Consider the following 19,111-nt stretch of genomic DNA (forward strand, 5'->3'; position numbering starts at 1 on the left):
TTATATTTAACAAGAAAGTTTATTATGGTACATTTTAAGGCATTTTCCAGCAAAGAAACACGCAAAAATGCAGCCATTTAACCAGTTCAGAACAAAGCTTAGCATTGAAAGCACTGTCATATTTAAAGCCAGCTATATTACATCTCAAACAGTATTCAAATTTCCTAGGTTCCACAGTCTTCTTACATCTATGTCAAACAGGTCCTGCACAGAGCAAGCAGAGGGCTTTGGTGCTTTCCCCTATCTTCTAGCAATCTGATATACTTACAAACAATGGAGGAGGCTTTTTGGACAGTGCTTAGCAAGGATTAGTTCAACAGAAGGCGCCACCAGTTGCTGTACTGAGCTGTAGCATGCAATGTGGAACTACAATAAAAGCAGCTTCTTTTGATTTCAGTTAACAATTTATTACCATCCGAATACCTCAGCTGTACTTCATTTATTGTAAGATCTGGCTCAATTGATTGTAAGGTCACTTTAATAAGGCTTAAGTCATTATTTCGCACTATTCATCTGTAGTGTATACAGACAAGTCTACTACTACTTAGCAAAGCAGTTTTATTGCACAGTTAGAATTACGGGCACTAAAAAAATGTTTTGCATTAGTTCTAACATTTCACACGTGTGCCAACAGCACTGGATATTTTTTATATTAAAATATATATACAGAAACATGCAATTTATGTAATAAATTTGACTGTGTTATCAAGCCAGTGGGTAAGAGAAAACTAGGGTGAAAGTGTTTTTGTTAGCCTCGTGAAACTACTTTTTAAAAAGAGCACTTGAACGCTGATCACATATACAGAAAAAACTGTGTGTAGCATTTAACGCACAAATTAAGGTAGAAATTAAATGTCATTTGATATATTTACATTAATTGAAGAGAAAAAGGATAGACAAATGTTTTTGTATACATGCATTAATCCAGAGCAGTTTTTGCAAAGTATAAATTTCAAACAGATTATGTTGTACATAAAACATTCCTGTTGCACATACTCAAAAGGCATTTAAAATTAATTGACATAAGAACACACAATCCGCTAATCCAGCTAATTCCTCATTTAGGTAAAACCAGGTCATCACTGTGCTGCAAGGGGTGGGGCCATCTCCATGCTTGGTGGCTGCATTGGCCAGCCTTCATTATGATTTTGCAAGAGGCGGTAGAGTTGCTTCAGCTGAGCAACTATGTTGTCCTTGATATCAGGGGTAGAAATCTCAAGCCGTACACTGCCACTGTCAAAGGAGCGGGTGAAGTCACCAGAGAACATCTCATAGATTATGCGAGCTACAACTGGAATTACCTGTTTGGAAAGAAATTATGCAGCGTCAATCCAGATGGGATTTTCAATTGCATTCGAAAAGAAACAATAAGCTAAAAGCTCAAGTAGAAGGTGTACCACCAACACACAAAATTGTTCACTCTTGCATTCATTTTCATTTTGAGCCATTATTAGTCATGATAGAAGAAAAGATAGGATAAGGGTGTAAGAGAAATAAAAGAACATATGTTCTCACAATGCAAGCAGAGTAGATGCACTGGTAACTATTCTGAAATGCCTACCAATTCAGGACGTTCGCTCCAGTCATCTGTAAAAATTCCAGCCCTCAAATAAAACATTTGGCCCACATGGTCTGTACTGCCTTTCAAGTAGAATTGGTTGCAGACAGATAGGATGCTAATGCAGCCAAGATGAAAGAGCAGTAGTGTGAACTACTGCACAAACTCAACAAACTTGAATAATTATTCTTATGGTAGCTGGGGACCCACTTGACCTGTTAGCTAAGAAAATGCCTATCACCGATGGAATCACACTCTCCCTTCAAGGACAGGTTCTAGCCTGGGGGTGCTCCTGGACCTGTCATTACTCTAGATTCTCAGGTGGCAGCTATGGTTCACTGGCCACCTGTTGACATGGATGGGTTGGCATTACACCTACTCCATAACACCTACATTGAAACCAGTTTGTTTCAGGGAAGAATTCAGAGGTGCCAGTTTTTGGTGCTTTTGTCTTGCCCTAAGCAACTCAAGGAGTGCCTTCTCTCAAATGCATGCAGATACACACCCCACAGGGCCATACTCTTGAGCAGGGGCGGAGCCAGGGGGCATAGGGGGCGGGCTGCTCCGGGTTCCACTATGGGGGGGGTGACAGTCGGCACCCCACCCAGCGATTCCCAAGGCGAGCCCCTGCAGCCTCCCAGTAAAAAGCCCACTCGGCACGGCGCTGCGTGCTGCACCAATGGGCTATCTACCTGGAGCCTGGACGCTCTGTTTAGGCTCCGTTTAGAAGTTGCGGGGGGGCGCGATCCCCCTCTACATAGCGAAGTGGCGACCCCCCCCCGGTGCATGGCAATTTGCCACCCCAGGTGTTGCGGCGGCTCACTACGCCGCTGCTCTTGAGTTCCTACTTCAAGATCTTTCTTTGAGTAAGGCAAAGTTGTTATCTATCAAGACTATTTACACAGATGTTCCAAGTGGCCAAATGGCTCTCCCAGGGGACATCCACATTCTCTTCCCTGATCCTTTTTTATTTTGGGTGTTCAGGCATTAGTGGAGAGACTCATCCTTTTAGATAGCTTTAAACTGCTATTAGTTCAGTTATATTTCCCGCTGTTTCGTATGAATGGTTTTTATTTGTAAAGTGCTCTAAAACCTTGTGCAGAGCTTTCATTGGAAAGGTGGTCTATAAATATTGCAACTAAGTGTCTATGTTGTGGATGAATATACAAGTGCTGAAAGTGGTATCGGTACAGCTTTCAAATATCAAGGCTCCTCCAAGTCTTAAATGTTTGTAGACAATGGATTTCCAGTGGCCAGGGCTCTCGCGCCACACATTGTTCTTTGCATCGCCCATGCCTGATAGAAGCAGAATGCATGCTAATGTGTACATTTACATAGGCTGCTGAATTAAGGTTTCTGGGTTATAAATTGGCACATAGTTATATATTGTGATAACAAGGAGTCAACTAAATGTTATCGCAGTAAGTTCTGACAATTAACGCTCCTTAGCAATTCATTGTTCTCTTACCTGAACAACAATCAGTTTTCGGTCTTTGGATTTTCCATCTGGCCATTCTTCTCCAAAACAAAAGTAGATCTCAAATGGGGGTTGTTTAGCAATCTGTCCTTTCTGATGAGCAATCAGTTCTAAGCAGGAGGGAAAGCAAAGCTCGTGATGTACAACAAGATACCCTAGTAGATGCAACACTATTTCCCACATATTGCCTCTTCTAGTTCAAAACCCAATTCTCCTACTCTCTTTTCTATCTTCTATCCCATAATCTTTTTGTCTAGAGATGCCATAATATTAGCTATCAATGCTGTGTTCCCTTTGACCCTGTATACTATAACAAATGAGGTGCGCGGGTGGCGCTGTGGTTTAAACCACTGAGCCTAGGGCTTGCCGATCAGAAGGTCAGCGGTTCAAATCCCCACGACAGAGTGAGCTCCCATTGCTCGGTCCCTGCTCCTGCCAACCTAGCAGTTCGAAATCACGTCAAAGTGCAAGTAGATAAATAGGTACCACTCCAGCGGGTAGGTAAACAGTGTCTCCGTGTGCTGCTCTGGTTTCGCCTGAAGCGGCTTAGTCATGCTGGCCACATGGCCTGGAAAAACTGTCTGCGGACAAACATCGGCTCCCTTGACCTTTTAAGCAAGATGAGCACCACAACCCCAGGGTCGTTCACAACCGGACTTAACTGTCTGGGGTCCTTTACTTTTACCTTTACTATAACAAATATATGGAATGCCACTTCACTGACCATAGGCGAGAACTTCAACCACACCTATGCCTTCTGGTGATTGACTTGGGGCAAAAAAAAAGGAAGAAGGGAGAATTGCTTCTCTTCAACCAGCTATGTTAGAGCACAATACATCGGAGCAATTCCCATTCACTAATGCCTGCATGTAAACACTATAAGATGCACATTGTGAGCCCAGCAAGTTCTGCACAAATTGTTATCTGCACCATACCAGTAACACCAGACACAGCCCCAGAAGACTTAACTAGTTGGGACCCAATCCCAATGGGCAGCAGTACCGTAATCGGGTGTACAAATGTTACAGGGATTAAAAAGAACATATTGGCTACTCTGTGATGGTGAACCAAGAGCATTATAATTACTCACCACTCAAGAATGTTTCCAAGCAGAACACCTTGACTTTTTTTTGTCTTTCAATCAGGTTTGGTGTGGTGCCAGAAGGTGCACACGGTCCAGACCAATATACTTTGCACTGACAAAGCCTGATAGCATAAATAGCATGGCCACTGACTTCCAGGATCAGCCCCCTGTCCATGACATCAAGCAGACGGCTTGTGAAGAGCTTTTGCTTTTCATTGGTGATCTGTTCCGGTCCTGGAAACTTTACTTGCTCCAAATTGATAGGACCAAAGAGTTCTTCTTGATCTGGCATTGGACCCAGTTCTCCATAGAAAAGTCTGCAGCCCTGGGGGTTGCTCACAGTCATTGTTGGCCCAAACTCTTTGCCTCGATACTCAAACTTGATTTCAAGGTCTGTCACTTGAATAGAAGGATATATTGTTAGCATATCAGACACTGCAACAGGATTCATAACTCCAACAACCTGCATTGTCTATCATGGCACCCTTTTTAAAAAAAGTTTTTATTTATACTTTTCAAATGTATACATTTCATTCATTTTACAATCATTTTAACATTTCAAAGTTGGATTTCCTTCCCCCTCTTTCTGTGGTTGGATTTCCTTCCCCCTCTTTCTGTGGTTCCTTAATTTTATTGTTTAATATCTTCTGCATATCCAAATTCATTTAATTTGCTCATTTAATTATCTACTTTAATTTAATACTTTAAATATAAATTCTTATGAAATTTCAGGTCATTACATTTATCTGTAAATATTCAATAAACCATTTCCATTCTTTTATAAAAAGTTTGTTTGATCAGTAGACACAAACTTATCAGTCGGGATGTCTGATCACTACCACCTCAAGCTTCTTACACAAGCTTCTAGTGTAAGAAGTTACGTATGACACAAGCTGGCTAAAATGGCACTATTCCAAATTCAACAGCAGTTTCCAGCTGGGTTTCTTTTGTTCATCTGCTGATGTCAATGAGTGCATTACATTTTCAGACACAGAAGACTCTCTGGGCTACACCAATCTAAACAGAAATAACTGCAGGGGGGAAACGGTGCAGGTTCAGCGTGTTTTTGCAATATGTTGTCTACTCCCTATGTGGACTTTACAGGCACACAACATTCTAGATGTATCTAGCGACATAGTCAACAAAAGGACTTACTTGGAAGAGAATTAATCCAGACTTCAGGAGAGCTGAACATATCATGCGGCATAACCGGAGGTGGCATAGGCATCTCTATATCTTCAGGTTCATTCTTTGGCCATGCAGCTTCAGGGCTGCAGGTCTCCACACTGGTGGGTGCCATTGGGGAATCTAAGCATAAGTAGTACATTTTAAGTGCCTTTAAGTGTTATATATCCCGAGGGACTGCTGACATTTTTAAAATTACCGTTCAAGAAGTCACTTGGACACTTCTCATACTGCAATGGCAAGCATAGCTCGACTACTTTATGCAGCTAAGAATTTAACCTCCTACCAATGGTAATTTATCTTCCTTTTCATTCAGTTTGACAACAAAAAGAACTTGAAAGCTTGGAAACTCTGGCTTGTGTCCAGAGGTTTCCATCAGCTGACTGGAGAGGGAGGCAACTGTTGTTCATTCAGACTCCCTCTGCAGCACCTCCGACACTGCTCTAAAAGGTCCCACAACCCTCTGAAGCAATTTGGAGCTGATGGTCAAAGGAGTTGCAGGAGAAGGGAAGAATCAACAGAAATACTGTAGTGTTTTTTGTTCTGCTGCTGGAAGCCTCCACTGGATCAAAGTGCCTTCAATCAGCAAAGGAACACCAATGGTTACAACTTTCTTTTCCCAGGAAGTAATATCTTGATAAGAAGCGTCTTTCCTTGCAGCTTGCATTATCTAACTCCAAGCACAGTAATGACATGATATCAGCACTAAATGTACGCTCTCGATCAATAGACTTCAATCTTTTCCAACCAAGGCTTCACCTTTAGCCCACACATGCAATTGGGGATCCACTTAATTTTTTGCCATACATTTGAATGGTGGTTGTGCTGCTGCACACCAGGTCAAACTGTGACCCAGCAATAAGATATATAAGATATCTTTATTGTCATTGTCCCCTTGCGGGAACAACGAAATTACTCGGTTGCTACATCCACTCAGATAAAGCATTCCGCATAATCCCAAAATTACAAAACCTAATTAAAAACAGTAAATATAATTCAAAATAACAAGTAAAATAAGATGACTTCAAAGTCCAGACTTTCCATTTAAGGCCAAAATCCTAACCCATGCTCCTAACCCATGAGTTGAAGACCACTCTAGACGGTTCATTTCCTAGGTTTTAACAAATTACTTGAAAAGCACTGGTGATCAAGCTGGTGCAACTGCTGTGCCAAGAAAGGGCGGCTGGGATCCATGGCTTATACTTCTGTAAATTGTAGTGAAGATATCTAGGAACTTGGTTTATAAATTAAATTGGACAAAACCACCAGCTCTTCCTCCTTTCCCCCCAGTTGCATTTATAAAGCAAGAGTGTCACAGTCAAAAGGACTGGAGAACAAAATCCATTATCCAGCAGATGCCCTAGGCCCAGGTTATAACTGGTCACTAAACATGCCAATTCCAACTGACCCTAACATCAAACTATCAATTTGCCTCAATTAGACATTAGCACTGGGAAAATAAAATAAAAAAGCACCCTGCAGATTGGGTAAGTTACCTATGTTTAACCATTTATAATATGAACGTAACAAAAAATGAAATACTTATAACAATACATAGGAAAGGGGATATAACTTAATCCTCCCTGATGCAGCCCCCTGGATCCTGCAGAGCACATCTGAGGGTGGAGAAAGAGGAGAGGACAGTGAAGTCCCACTACGCAAGCAGAAAGCCACTTGCACAATGTTGGGTTCTACCCACTGCTATGGCATCCAACAGCAGCTCTGAGTGGTTAAGGTGCTTTGCCTGGGAAAGACATCAACTTCCCAGTTCTGAAGTTAATTGAATATTGTATGGAGCATGGAAGAACTGCTAGAAGACACAATGGGACCCCCTGAAGTCCTGATATGGCCATAGGAGTTATCTCGCTTAATAATTTACCCCATCTTTCTGTACAAAATATATTCAACAACTTATGCCTGGCATTCCTACTGTAAAAAGTATAGTATCTTGGAAATAATTGGCAAGGTTAATCAGAAACACTTTCCTGTACTGAACACAATAGTCAATGCCCTCAGATTTCTCCAGTGTAATTCTAACATCACAGCCAACATGTCCCAACTTGACCTAAAATGTCTTTCAAAGAGTACACAGAAAAAGAAAGATCATTCTCTAGGCCCTTTGCAAACTCACTGAAGGAAAACTCCACCCAACGCAATAATAAGTGAACTCGCCTATCGCTTATAACTGAACAGTTTACTAGATAGTAAAATATGTTCCCCATTATGAGATCAAAGAATTAATATTGGTAGAGATGCACCAGACAATTAGATTGCAAGAGAAAATAAACATGTTAAAAAGGTTCATTGAATGAAAAGTGCATACTATAAAATGCACCGTAATAAAGGCCACTTGTGGATTATTAATATTATTTCAAAACACATCACCTTCAAAATATAACTTTAAACAAGGCTGGTGCATGAGAAATTCATGCAAATGTGTCTGTTGAGACACTATTACTGTTAAAACCTGTTAAACCAGAACCAGACTCCAAGGAACAGACTTACAAAGCTGCATCATCATTATAGGATACACACTGGGCAAAAAGGTGTGTCTGCTCTTGCTACACTGTGGGAATTAACCCTCTTATTAGAATGCTAGCTAAGTGACTGTCACAGTGACTTGTGAGGTCTTGGCATGGTGGCTAACAGATTAAGGTTGAATCCTGACAAGACAGAAGTACTGTTTTTGGGGGGTGGGGGTGGGCTGATGTGGAGGACTCCCTGGTCCTGAGTGGGGTAACTGTGCCCCTGAAGGACCAGGTATGCAGCCTGGGAGTCATTTTGGACTCACAGCTGTCCATGGAGGCGCAGGTCAATTCTGTGTCCAAGGCAGCTGTCTACTAGCTCCATCTGGTACTCCGGCTGAGACCCTACCTGCCCGTGGACTGTCTCACCAGACTGGTGCATGCTCTAGTTATCTCCCGCTTGGATTACTATGTGGGGCTACCTTTGAAAGTGACCTGGAAACTACAACAAATCCAGAATACAGCAGCCAGACTGGTGACTGGGAGTGGCTGCCTAGATGATACAACACCGGTCCTGAAAGACCTATATTGGCCCCCAGTATGTTTCCGGCCTCGGCCCAGTATACCTGAAGGAGCATCTCCACCCCCATCATTCTGCCTGGACACTGAGGTCCAGCGCAGAGGGCCTTCTGGTGTTTCCCTCCCTGTGAGAAGTGAAGTTACAGTGAACCAGGCAGAGGGCCTTCTTGGTAGTGGCGCCCACCCTGTGGAATGCCCTCTCATCAGATGTCAAGGAAATAAACAACTATCTGACTTTTAGAAGACATCTGAAGGGAGCCCTGTTTACGGAAGTTTTTAATGACTGATTCTATTTTTAATATGGTATTCTGTTGGGAGCCACTCAGAGTGGCTGGGAAAACCCAGCCATATAGCGGGGTATAAATATATTATTATTATTATTATTATTATTATTATTATTATTAATGCTGCAACAGCCTGTTGCCCACTTGGAACAGCATCATTGGAACCAAAGGGGAAGGCACAACTTTCTCTCCACACGCTGCCCCAGTCGGCCTCACAACTCTCAAGGGCCCAGTTCAACCCATGACAGCAGCACAGATTTCAAGGGAATGACCTTTTCCTTCACCCCTAGCTAGCTTTAGGACAGCTAGACCACACTAAACATGTGTATGAACATCTCAACACGGAACAATAGTATTTCAGTTCAGACTAATCTTGTACTTCTCATATAGTGCAGACTTTGCCTTTCTCCTTTTGCCATTTTCTGCAGCATACTGGTCAAGCAACTGCTAGCCGAGCTGCAACCCAGAGATTTTTAAAAGACTGTTCTCAGAAAGCATGCTTGCTTCATATTGTAATAATGAAGAGAAAAATGCCATTTAAAAATAGGGTTTGATGTGCACTCTATGCCAGGGTCTATCTACTAACCATTGATATTAAGAAATGGAAAGGTATCCTGAATAGCTACATGAGATTGAGCCTGGTTTAATTCATCCTCATCTTCATCATCAAGCTCATTATCCTTCTCATCCCATGGAGCTGAACCAGTAGAACCTGCAGGAAAAGTGCAAGTTGGAGAATTAGCAAGTAATGTGGAATATTATCAACTGAAGAGAATAAAGAAGTGGAATGGACATTTGTGTGGCTGACAGAAGTTACATAGAAAAATTCTACTAGCAGCACTGTGTGTAATCATCTCTTTCCTGGGGTTTTTTTCCCCCAAGTACTGTTTGGTTTGCTTCATAGCTCCAGAAACAGCACCAGAGCCAATAGTCTTTTCACGCTTCTCAGCTTATGCATGGAAGACATGAAAGCATGAAGCAACTCTCTCCCAGTCCTTGTACTATCCAACCAGAATCCCACAACCGGCCTCATCCAACCTCTCAAGCTGGTTTGCACAAAGGTGCACACAGAGCCAGAAGAACATTTACCTGATCCCAGAACCTGCTAGCCTTCTGCATCCAACAGCTAACTCCAATAATGTTTCTTCCAGGTACACATACGTGTGCCCAGTGAGGCCCATTTCTTTCAATGTTAAACATGCAGGAGAAATTCCCAGTGAATTTCATTGAATGAAACACTCATTTCAGGAAGAATGGAATTTTAAAGACTGCCATCATATTAGAATGCTTGCTTAGGGACAATGTGCAAAAGAGGGAACAAGGGGAAGGAAGGCCATGAAGAACTGAAAGCCCTTAAGACCAGACACCCTGTCTCTTTCCCTCTTGCTTCTGACCTTTAGTAGCATGCACCTGATCTTCAAAACTTTCCCCTGAAATCTTTTCTCTTTTAGACTTGATTAAAAACAAAACAGGAAGCTGAACAATTCTGGATTGAATTTGTGTTGAATTTGTGGATGAGCAGAAAGCAACATTGACTAGGCAGAATGGTCACCTACAGTTCACTTTGTGTTAGTTACGTTGCACAAATTATAAAGTGAAATGCTTACTCAATTAAAAACGAGTTACCCAGCAGGATTCACTAACAACATAACATCATGGCATATAGAAGACTTCCTGTTACCAGACTTGCTTAACAACCAACAGAGTCACTGTGCATCTCACCTGGATTAATTATTGCTCCCTGGGATTGTGGAATGTCACACACTTCATAAATTTTTATAGGATTCATCGGCACCTCTTTGGTGCCATCGTACATCAGGTTGAATTCCCGGCTTTTATTGAGAGCACACCGGAGCTGGGCTTTCCATTTCGCAGGGTCAGGATCATCAACTCCTTCCTGATACTTTCCTGTTTCCACAGCCCAGGCCTGAGAGCAAAGTACATCATGCTCAGTTAAGTACTGTCATCATGCCAACTAATGTTGAATCATGCTACCAAACAAACTCTCATTTACAACATAAGTCTAGGCGGTAAATACTTAGTGCAGTAGCTAGTCAGCCAGACATGACTGGCACTGTTTTTCCCTTCTCCAACACAAACAGATGGAAGCAGCACAAATCATTTTAGGATTATCCAAGACAGACCATTCCAATAGAGGCCACCCAATTGTGTCTAAACTAAAGGAAGCCAACCTAATGGCAAACCAGGCTCTCATTTATTTGTTTGCATGTATGTGGGATTAAGGTCCCAGATATCCTGGTAACATTATTTATCAATTAATTTTCTATACCACCCTTCATCTGAGGATCACAGGGCGGTTTACAATCTAAAAACATAAAAATACATAGCAAAGTAACAAACAACCCTCTCATATAAAAAGCCACAGACTGTTAGCCTGAGAGAAGAGGAATGCTTTTGTCTGGTGCCTAAAAATATGTAAAGAAGGTGCCAGGCAAGCCTCCACAGGAAGAGCATTTCACGGGTAGGGAGCCACCATGAAAGCATGGCTTTGCTCAAGAATCTTCTAGCAAAATCTCTTAACACAGAAAGCTTGTAAAATTCTCCTTAAAACAGTAGCCATTGCTAATGGCCAGGGGTTTGCTTCCAGAACATATAAAGTGATCTAAAAAGATTTCTGCATCAAATTCAGTTCAGTTTGAGAACCAACATAAAAATAGTTCATCAGAACAAGGTCAAAAACCAACAGCAATAAACTACAAGAGCCTTGTGCAGTGCAAGTCTATGCAGGTTTACTGGACTCAGCTGACATGCTACAGGACTCTTAACTTGAGAAGAGATGAAGACTTAAGAAGTAGATAACTAGAACCTTGATTCTCAGAAGGGAAGCCACTAAAGAGCTACCTTCAAAGAGAAACAGTCAACAACCAGATAAAGGGCAGGAAAAGCAACTCTGCAGGAGCACAGAGTACACAGAGTGATGATAAGGCAAAAAGCATCTGATTGGGAGGGAGGAAGCTGTGTTCTACAAGTACTTGAAAGATGAATGATATAAATAGAACAGCCCCTTTCACATTGTTTTTGCCACAGTATTTCCCAGAACAAGTCACATTAGGATCCGAGCACACATTCATGGTGCTGCAGATCTCCTCTTCACAGCTCTGGGATCGTATTTGCTTTAAAAGCACAACTGACCAATTTGATCCCATGGTAACTAGAACACCATTCAAAAACAGAATACAATGGCATGCCATGATGTCCAAGTTTAAAGCAAATGCTATCACATGCACAAAACGAATGAACACTAGGAAATGCATTAGCCTTCTAAACTGAAGAAGTGGAGGCAACTTCATATTCATTTTGAGTATTGGGAAGTGCAGCAGTGATCCTCCTGCAGTATGAAGCAGAAGGTGCTGGCAAACAATGGTCTTAGCCAGGGGTCTCCAAACTAAGGCCCGGGGGCCGGATGTGGCCCAATCGCCTTCTAAATCCGGCCCGCGGACGGTCTGGGAATCAGCATGTTTTTACATGAGTAGAATGTGTCCTTCTATTTAAAATGAATCTCTGGGTTATTTGTGGGGCCTGCCTGGTGTTTAGAATGTGTCCTTTTATTTTAAATGCATCTCTGGGTTATTTGTGGGGCATAGGAATTTGTTCATATTTTTTTCCAAAATATAGTCCGGCCCCCCACAAGGTCTGAGGGACAGTGGACCGGCCCCCTGCTGAAAAAGTTTGCTGACCCCTGGTCTTAGCTGTTGCAAGCCACCTGTAATACTATTTATTACATTTGCATCCCACCCTTCCTCTAAGGAGCTCGGGATGGCAAATAAGGGTGGGGTTTTTCCCTAGGTTATCCTTGTAATAACTCCATGAGACAGTATAATGATTGACCAAGGTTAGTTTGTGGCTGAACATGAATCTGGATTTCACCAGTCCAGGACTACCAGTTCATCTACTGCACTACACCGCCTCTCCAAAGTGGAATGGAATTATTTCATTACCTTAAAAATTGTGTTCTCCTCTTCGTGTTGAGGGCTGTGCCGAGTTGCATGCTTCCAAGGGATCTGAAATCGCTTTGCAACCCTGTTAAGCCATATGAGACCGGGATACATACCACTGTCTACCTGAGCTACCAGCCAGGGTTTCAATCGAACTCTCCGCGGATGTAACGCCATTATCTGGAGGGGGGGAAGCAAATGCAAATAGCATTTCATTTTCTAGATAACAAAGCAATAGAAACCAATTGTGGCTGCTTTAAACACCATGCCAACTCCCTGAGTTTTGTTGAAGGTGTGGGAGGGGAGAATCCAGTTAAACTTATCAAGATAAGTTTGGAAATACTAGCTGGACTAAGGTGAGCATAGCCCCCAAAAATATAAATAAGAATTCCAATTTAAAATCTCAGTCTTTATCCATTTCTAATACACTGAGGACACCAGTTTTAAGATAGGATAGAACAGCTGAACAAATGGGACTAAATTATATGGTACAGGTTTTTTGTTTTTAACTACCGGTAGATACTGCAACATACCTGTGGCCTCTAGCCCTCAAAAAATTGTGTCTGCTTCTTTCTTTATTTCTACCAGTAACATCTAGGACACTTTAATTTTGTCATTGCATCACAGTGTGGGGCATGTCTCTGAAACAGACCATTTGAAAGCTGCAGCCAAACAAAGGAACACAGGAAAATGGTTTATAATACCCATGCTGATAAATTAATGCTAAGCCATGGTAGAACAAAGCACTGGGCTCCCCCAGCCAGCTCATTAAATAGTATGAATCAGGAATCCTGTCTTAAAACAAACTTAAAACAAAATCAGCTTCATAGATCATGGTCTGAAGCTGACTTGCTTTGAAATGGCAGTTCCTCTGTACATTACATGGTTTACCAGTACTGCACAAAGATGTAGGATTCCAGAGAGTACGGTAGCTTAAATTAACCTTGTTCTTTTGTGATTTTTTTTTTTTTACTCTTGCACCGCACTGAGCTAAGTAAAGATTTGGCGAAGCGTTTGATCCAAACCAGGCTCATCCAAACATGATCCAAGGTACATGTCATATGGCTAGCTAGAAGAGAGCCCAGGTTCAGACAGCACGGTAAGCCAAACCTTGGCTAAGCTTGTGGCGGGGGTGGGGGTGGGGAGACCAGGAAGGAACAAAGCAGTTGCAAGCTTCTCGCCAGAAGCCAGCACATTTGTGCAATCCCAGTAAGTCTTTGTTTTACTTACTGTGGCTTGTAAACCAGGCTAATCAATAAGAGCATTGGTCTATTTTGTCAACATTGGAGTTCTCTAGGGTTCTAGATAGAGCAGCCTTTACTAGACCTACCTAGGGGTGCTGTGGGGCTCAAGCTGGGATCTTCTGCATGTGAAGTATGTGGCCTACCACTGAGCCCTTCTATCTAGGACACATGTAATCCCAGGCTTATTCTGCTCCAAGAAAATAATAATAATAATAATAATAATAATAATAATAATAATAATAATAATGATAATAATAGGTCTAATACAGGGATGAGGAACATGAGGTCCTCCATATGTTGCTGGACTACATAACTTCCATCATCTGCAACCAAGGACAGATGGGAGTCAAAGTTCAACAACATATGGAGGAAGACTGCCTCCCCACCCCTGGCCTAATAAATGTGTACACTTCTTAGAAATATGCCATAGATTGTTTTTATGTTCCTGTTTTAATGTTTTGCTTTTGTATACTGTTTATAGAGATTTTTAAATATTAAGTTGTTTAGAAATAATAAAATAAATAAATAAAACTTTTAAATAAAACGAATTAGCCAGAAAGGGCACCGCAGCACAGGCAGCTGCAATAGCATGCTTACTTGCCCTGGGTTAGCTTTCGGCTATGAAATAAACAATCAACATAAATATAACCAGAGTGATGTCACAATAATGTTAAGAGATCTGCACCAATGGATACTACAGCTGATTATTTCAAGTTGCTGCAAACTTCCTCACTCTTTTCAGTTTCCTTCATTTCCCTGGCTGGGTCTAATCTCTTCTCTTCTGCAGCACCCCCTGTTCCAACCTTCATTTTCTAAGACGTCCTCTGACCCTCTTGCTGTTTCTGCTCCTCCCATATCCAGCAAATCATCACACCACCACCACATCTCCTCATGCATTAAAATACCTTTTTTTTGGAGCACATGGTTGAAACATTTTCATTAAATGTTACACTTCTGGAAGTGCTCCTCATAGATTAAACACATTTTTAAAATCTGAACCAATACATTTGTTCCCTGTTTGTTCTTACAGCTTCCTTTTTCTTCAGAATTAGTCATCATAATATTAAATACTCATCAATGCAGTCAACTAAAGCATCCATTACCAGAGCATATTGCTACACAGCAGGGGAGGAACAGCTCCACCATCGAAGAAGTGGAGCCATACCAACAGAACTACCAAGTAAAGGTAAAGGTAAAGGGACCCCTGACCATTAGGTCCAGTCGTGACCGACTCTGGGGTTGCGCGCTCATCTCGCATTATTGGCCGAGGGAGCCGGCGTATAGCTTCCAGGTCATGTGGCCAGCATGACAAAGCCGCTTCTGGCAAACCAGAGCAGCGCATGGAAACGCCGTTTACCTTCCCGCTGTAGCGGTTCCTATTTATCTACTTGCACTTTGACGTGCTTTCAAACTGCTAGGTTGGCAGGAGCTGGGACCAAGCAACGGGAGCTCACCCCGTCACAGGGATTCGAACTGCTGACCTTCTGATTGGCAAGCCCTAGGCTCAGTGGTTTAACCACAGCGCCACCTGGGTCCCTACCAAGTAGCAATGCCTTATACTCAAATGCAAAACTAGGGCCTTATACTCGAGGTATGATTGGGCATTTAGACTTCATGTGCCAACGCAGAAGATTGAAATTCCAAGGCAAAGACACCACCCACCACTGCAAAATCATAAGGAATCAGTGGACAGACGCCCAGTCGCACAGTAATGAATCCCTGCAACTGCTCAGGTACAGTGATACATCAACAGGTGACATCACAGCCCAAACACACATAAAAGCAATAAGGAAACAGAGAACACACAGACAGAACAAAGCTCATTCCCCACTAAAAAACAACAACCCTATAGGAACAGAAAACTAACACAACAGCAAATATGACAGACAAGAGGAAAAATAAAGGGAGCAGTGGTGAAGAGGGATGGTTAAAAAGGACAAAAGATAGAAGAGAAAGGAGGGCAGCTTCCACATGAGGCTGTTGGCCATAGTGCAAAGACAAAGCATCCAACACATGATAAATAGTACCACCATTACGGTACAGTATAGTAATTATTTGTGACTATGATTGCTAGAGAATCTTTGAACATCAGCAGCTGGAATGGTCAAACCAGCAGCAGAAACATCTCAGGCCTTGCCCCCACTTCTGCTCATCTGGTGTCTAGAAAGAACAGGTCCAAACAGTTTTCCCCTTGCCCTGCTCCTTTCCCAGGGTAAACCTTTTCTCCAGCTTTAAGTCAAAACAAACTGCAATCCACGGAAACCCAATTGCTGTTTGCTCCAACTGACCATACAGAGCGGTTTTCCCCAAGGAAAGCATCGAGAGGAACCTGGTGAAGAGAAGAGAGGCTGAGCCACACAGAGTCCAGGAGTGGGGGGAAAGGGGGCAACATTAGTGTGTTTACAAATCCCATTTAATGCCTTGAGGACATGACGCTGAATTAATGTGAATGGTGCTCCTGGTTCCTGAAGAGACTTGGGGGACAAGTGGTCTTTTCATCACAACTGGATGACGGAACTGATGGGATGCTCATCAAATCTGCAGATGACACCAAACTGGGTAGGGTAGGTTCTGAACCAATGGCTTCAAGTTTCAAGAAAGTATTCTGACTAAACAGCAGGAAGAACTTTCTGATGGTAAGAGCTGTTTTAACAATGGAATTGACTCCCTCGGAAGGTAGTGGACTCTACTTCATTGGAGGTTCCTAAGCAGAGGTTGCATGGCCATCTATCATGGATGCTTTGATTGAGATTCCTACATTGCAGGGGGTTGGGCTAGATGGCCTTTGGGATCCCTTCCAACTCTACAATTCTATGATTCTTTGAAGCCATAAGACATGGGGAGCAGATATTTTCAATTACTCTCCCCACCGCTATCTTTAAAAAGAACCTTGTGTTTATTGTTTATTAATTTTCACTTATTGTCAGGTGCTTTGGAGACCTGCATTCTGCAAAAAGATGGGATGTGTATAAATTTAAATAAGCAGATTGCTATTGTTATTCTGTTAGCCACAGTAGCGAAAATGACAATCAATACAGTACAAAAACAAACAAACAGGCATTCAAGAAACTGATTGCAAACCTTTGCAGCAGGCGTGTGAGGCAGCAAACACAGTTTCCCCAACTACATGCAGTATAAGTGAAATGGAGTGCACAAGTTAAATACAGATCAAGACACAAAACACTATATTTGTAGGCAGTGCTGGCCAAACACCTTGCAAGAAGCCAGCCAGAGGACATAATGCAGAGGGGTTGCCAGTGCCACACAACTCCTCATTTTTCCTGCAACAGGCTAACAGGATTGTGGCATAAGCTTTCATGAGCCACTTCATCAGAAGCATGTGTTAATGTCAGTGTCGGTTATACCATGAGAGAGAATAAAATGGGGGCAGGAAGGAATGTGAAGCCAAACAATGTAAAAGATTACCATACAGAGCACCAACGAAAAGGTGCTCTGGCCAGACTAAGAGATGAAATCATAGTAGGCGAGACTTACTCTCAAGCGGTGATAAATTGGCAAAGGAAGATTAATCACATGTACTGTATAAGCACCTAAAGAGGGACAACAATTTTCTGTAGGGAGCTAGCCACTCCCAGTCTCTTATTTGAACCCAAATCTGATAGTTTCAGTTTTGTAAACGAATTCTACAGCTGTGTGCTGGAATCTCCTTTTAAAGGTTTTTGCTAGTGTGGCACAATGACGAAGACAATATATATATGCATAACTGTGCCTGAAGATCAAAGGCATCCTTGTCCCTCCTGCTCAAATGCACCTTCCCTCCTGCTCAAATACCATTTTTTAAGGACAAATTGTATTTCTGTAATAGTCAGTTATTGGTTATTTTAGCCCAGACGAAATAGGACCGTATGCAAATTTGTCCCGGCCTTTTTAAAAGGTGATTTCCATTATTACAGTGAAACCAAATACATGCTGAAGCATATTTATCTGAAAATGACAACTGATCACAAGCCCTATCATAAAAGAAAAGAAAACTTCCTCATGAGAGCTAAAGAAGTACTGTAGAGCAGTCTCCAAAGTACTGCAGTCACTTAACATTAGGCAGGGCTCTGGCACAACCAAATTAGGGAAACCGTAAGTACAAATCCCACTTCTTGCTTCACAGACCTGTATGTCAGCAAACTATGCAGTTATCTAAGAAAGCTCTTCAGATACTACTGCATGCTATTTGTAGGCCCCATGCTGGTAGCTTGAAGGCATGCTGCTCAAAACTGTTTTATGCAATTCTTATCCTTAAGCTCCTAAATGAGTTTCTGACCCTGTGAAGTCATTGCTGCACATTCAGTATATCTTACTTCACCAATCTCAAATGCAGTTTTGTTTTCCTTAAGATGTCTCAAGTACACCCCCTCAAACATTCCACAAAGAAAAATACAGACATGCTTCCAATATTCTTGTTCTCGCCTACAATGTGTCAAATAGCAGCCTGTGTAGCACATGAACACATTTGCATTCATGTGCACATATTTATATGCATGTACAGTACACTAGAAACAAGATGCACCCCCCCCAGCTAAACTTCAAAGAAAGACAGCTGGAAAACTGACCAACACTATTTCAGTGTTCCATCCTCAAAGGGTAAAAACTTTGTCAGGACCAGCAGATATCCAAATAGGACTGCTTCATTTCCCTCCTTCCCACTCCCAACTGAGATACAGTGCCTTTAGCAGGCAGGCAGAAATTCATTAGGTGCAGAATTTCCAAGCACAAAAATGCAATGTTAGGAATATTTCACCATATGGAGACCTCACATAAGAAGATCACAACCCTATCCTCAAAATTGTTCACAGGGACCAACATCCTACCAATTAGCCCTTATCTACAGCATATTTATGCCTATGAACTAGGTTGGAAAGAAGTGTCATACTTATTGTTATTAATTTATCATTATTAAGTTTTAGAAGCAACTTAAGAACATTCTGTTTCTATTGTTCTTGACAATTTTGAAATATTAGCTGTGAGAGAATGCAACCATTTTATATATTTTTGGGTGTTCTAAATGTTTTATGATGTTTTAAATGTGTTTATTTTATTTTAAATAGTATTGTCTTACCACTTCGATGTCCAGCTCCTTACCCAGATCATTTGGGAGGAAGGACGGGATAGAAGTTTAATAAATAGTAAATAAATGCTTCTCTAAACACCCAGAGTGAGGAACCTTTTTCAGAATGAGGGCTACATTTCTAGGCCAAAAGATATTGATGGGCAGAGCCAAAAGCAAAAATGAAGAAACAAATGCAAATTTTATCTTTAAGCTGTAC

General features: G+C 41.9%; 1 protein-coding gene across 3 annotated transcripts in view; it reads right to left on the reverse strand.

The window, feature by feature from the left end:
* Positions 1–19,111, reverse strand: part of IRF6 (interferon regulatory factor 6) — a 21,133-nt gene continuing 2,022 nt past the window's right edge. For 2 of the 3 annotated variants that reach the window (XM_035122980.3, XM_035122981.3), the window contains exons 2-8: positions 12,592–12,768; positions 10,355–10,559; positions 9,219–9,344; positions 5,275–5,427; positions 4,126–4,518; positions 3,027–3,145; positions 1–1,301 (exon numbers count right to left, since the gene is read on the reverse strand). In XM_035122980.3, coding sequence (XP_034978871.3) covers positions 1,080–1,301; positions 3,027–3,145; positions 4,126–4,518; positions 5,275–5,427; positions 9,219–9,344; positions 10,355–10,559; positions 12,592–12,768 — 1,395 coding nt within the window. In that variant the 3' untranslated portion in view covers positions 1–1,079. Of the gene's footprint in view, positions 1,302–3,026; positions 3,146–4,125; positions 4,519–5,274; positions 5,428–9,218; positions 9,345–10,354; positions 10,560–12,591; positions 12,769–13,121; positions 13,251–19,111 lie in introns of all 3 variants that reach the window. The other variant, XM_035122982.3, reaches the window with a different exon arrangement.

The sequence above is a fragment of the Zootoca vivipara genome, chromosome 7, assembly GCF_965207765.1.
Source record: "Zootoca vivipara chromosome 7, rZooViv2.hap1.1, whole genome shotgun sequence".
In the NCBI taxonomy this organism is placed as follows: domain Eukaryota; kingdom Metazoa; phylum Chordata; class Lepidosauria; order Squamata; family Lacertidae; genus Zootoca; species Zootoca vivipara.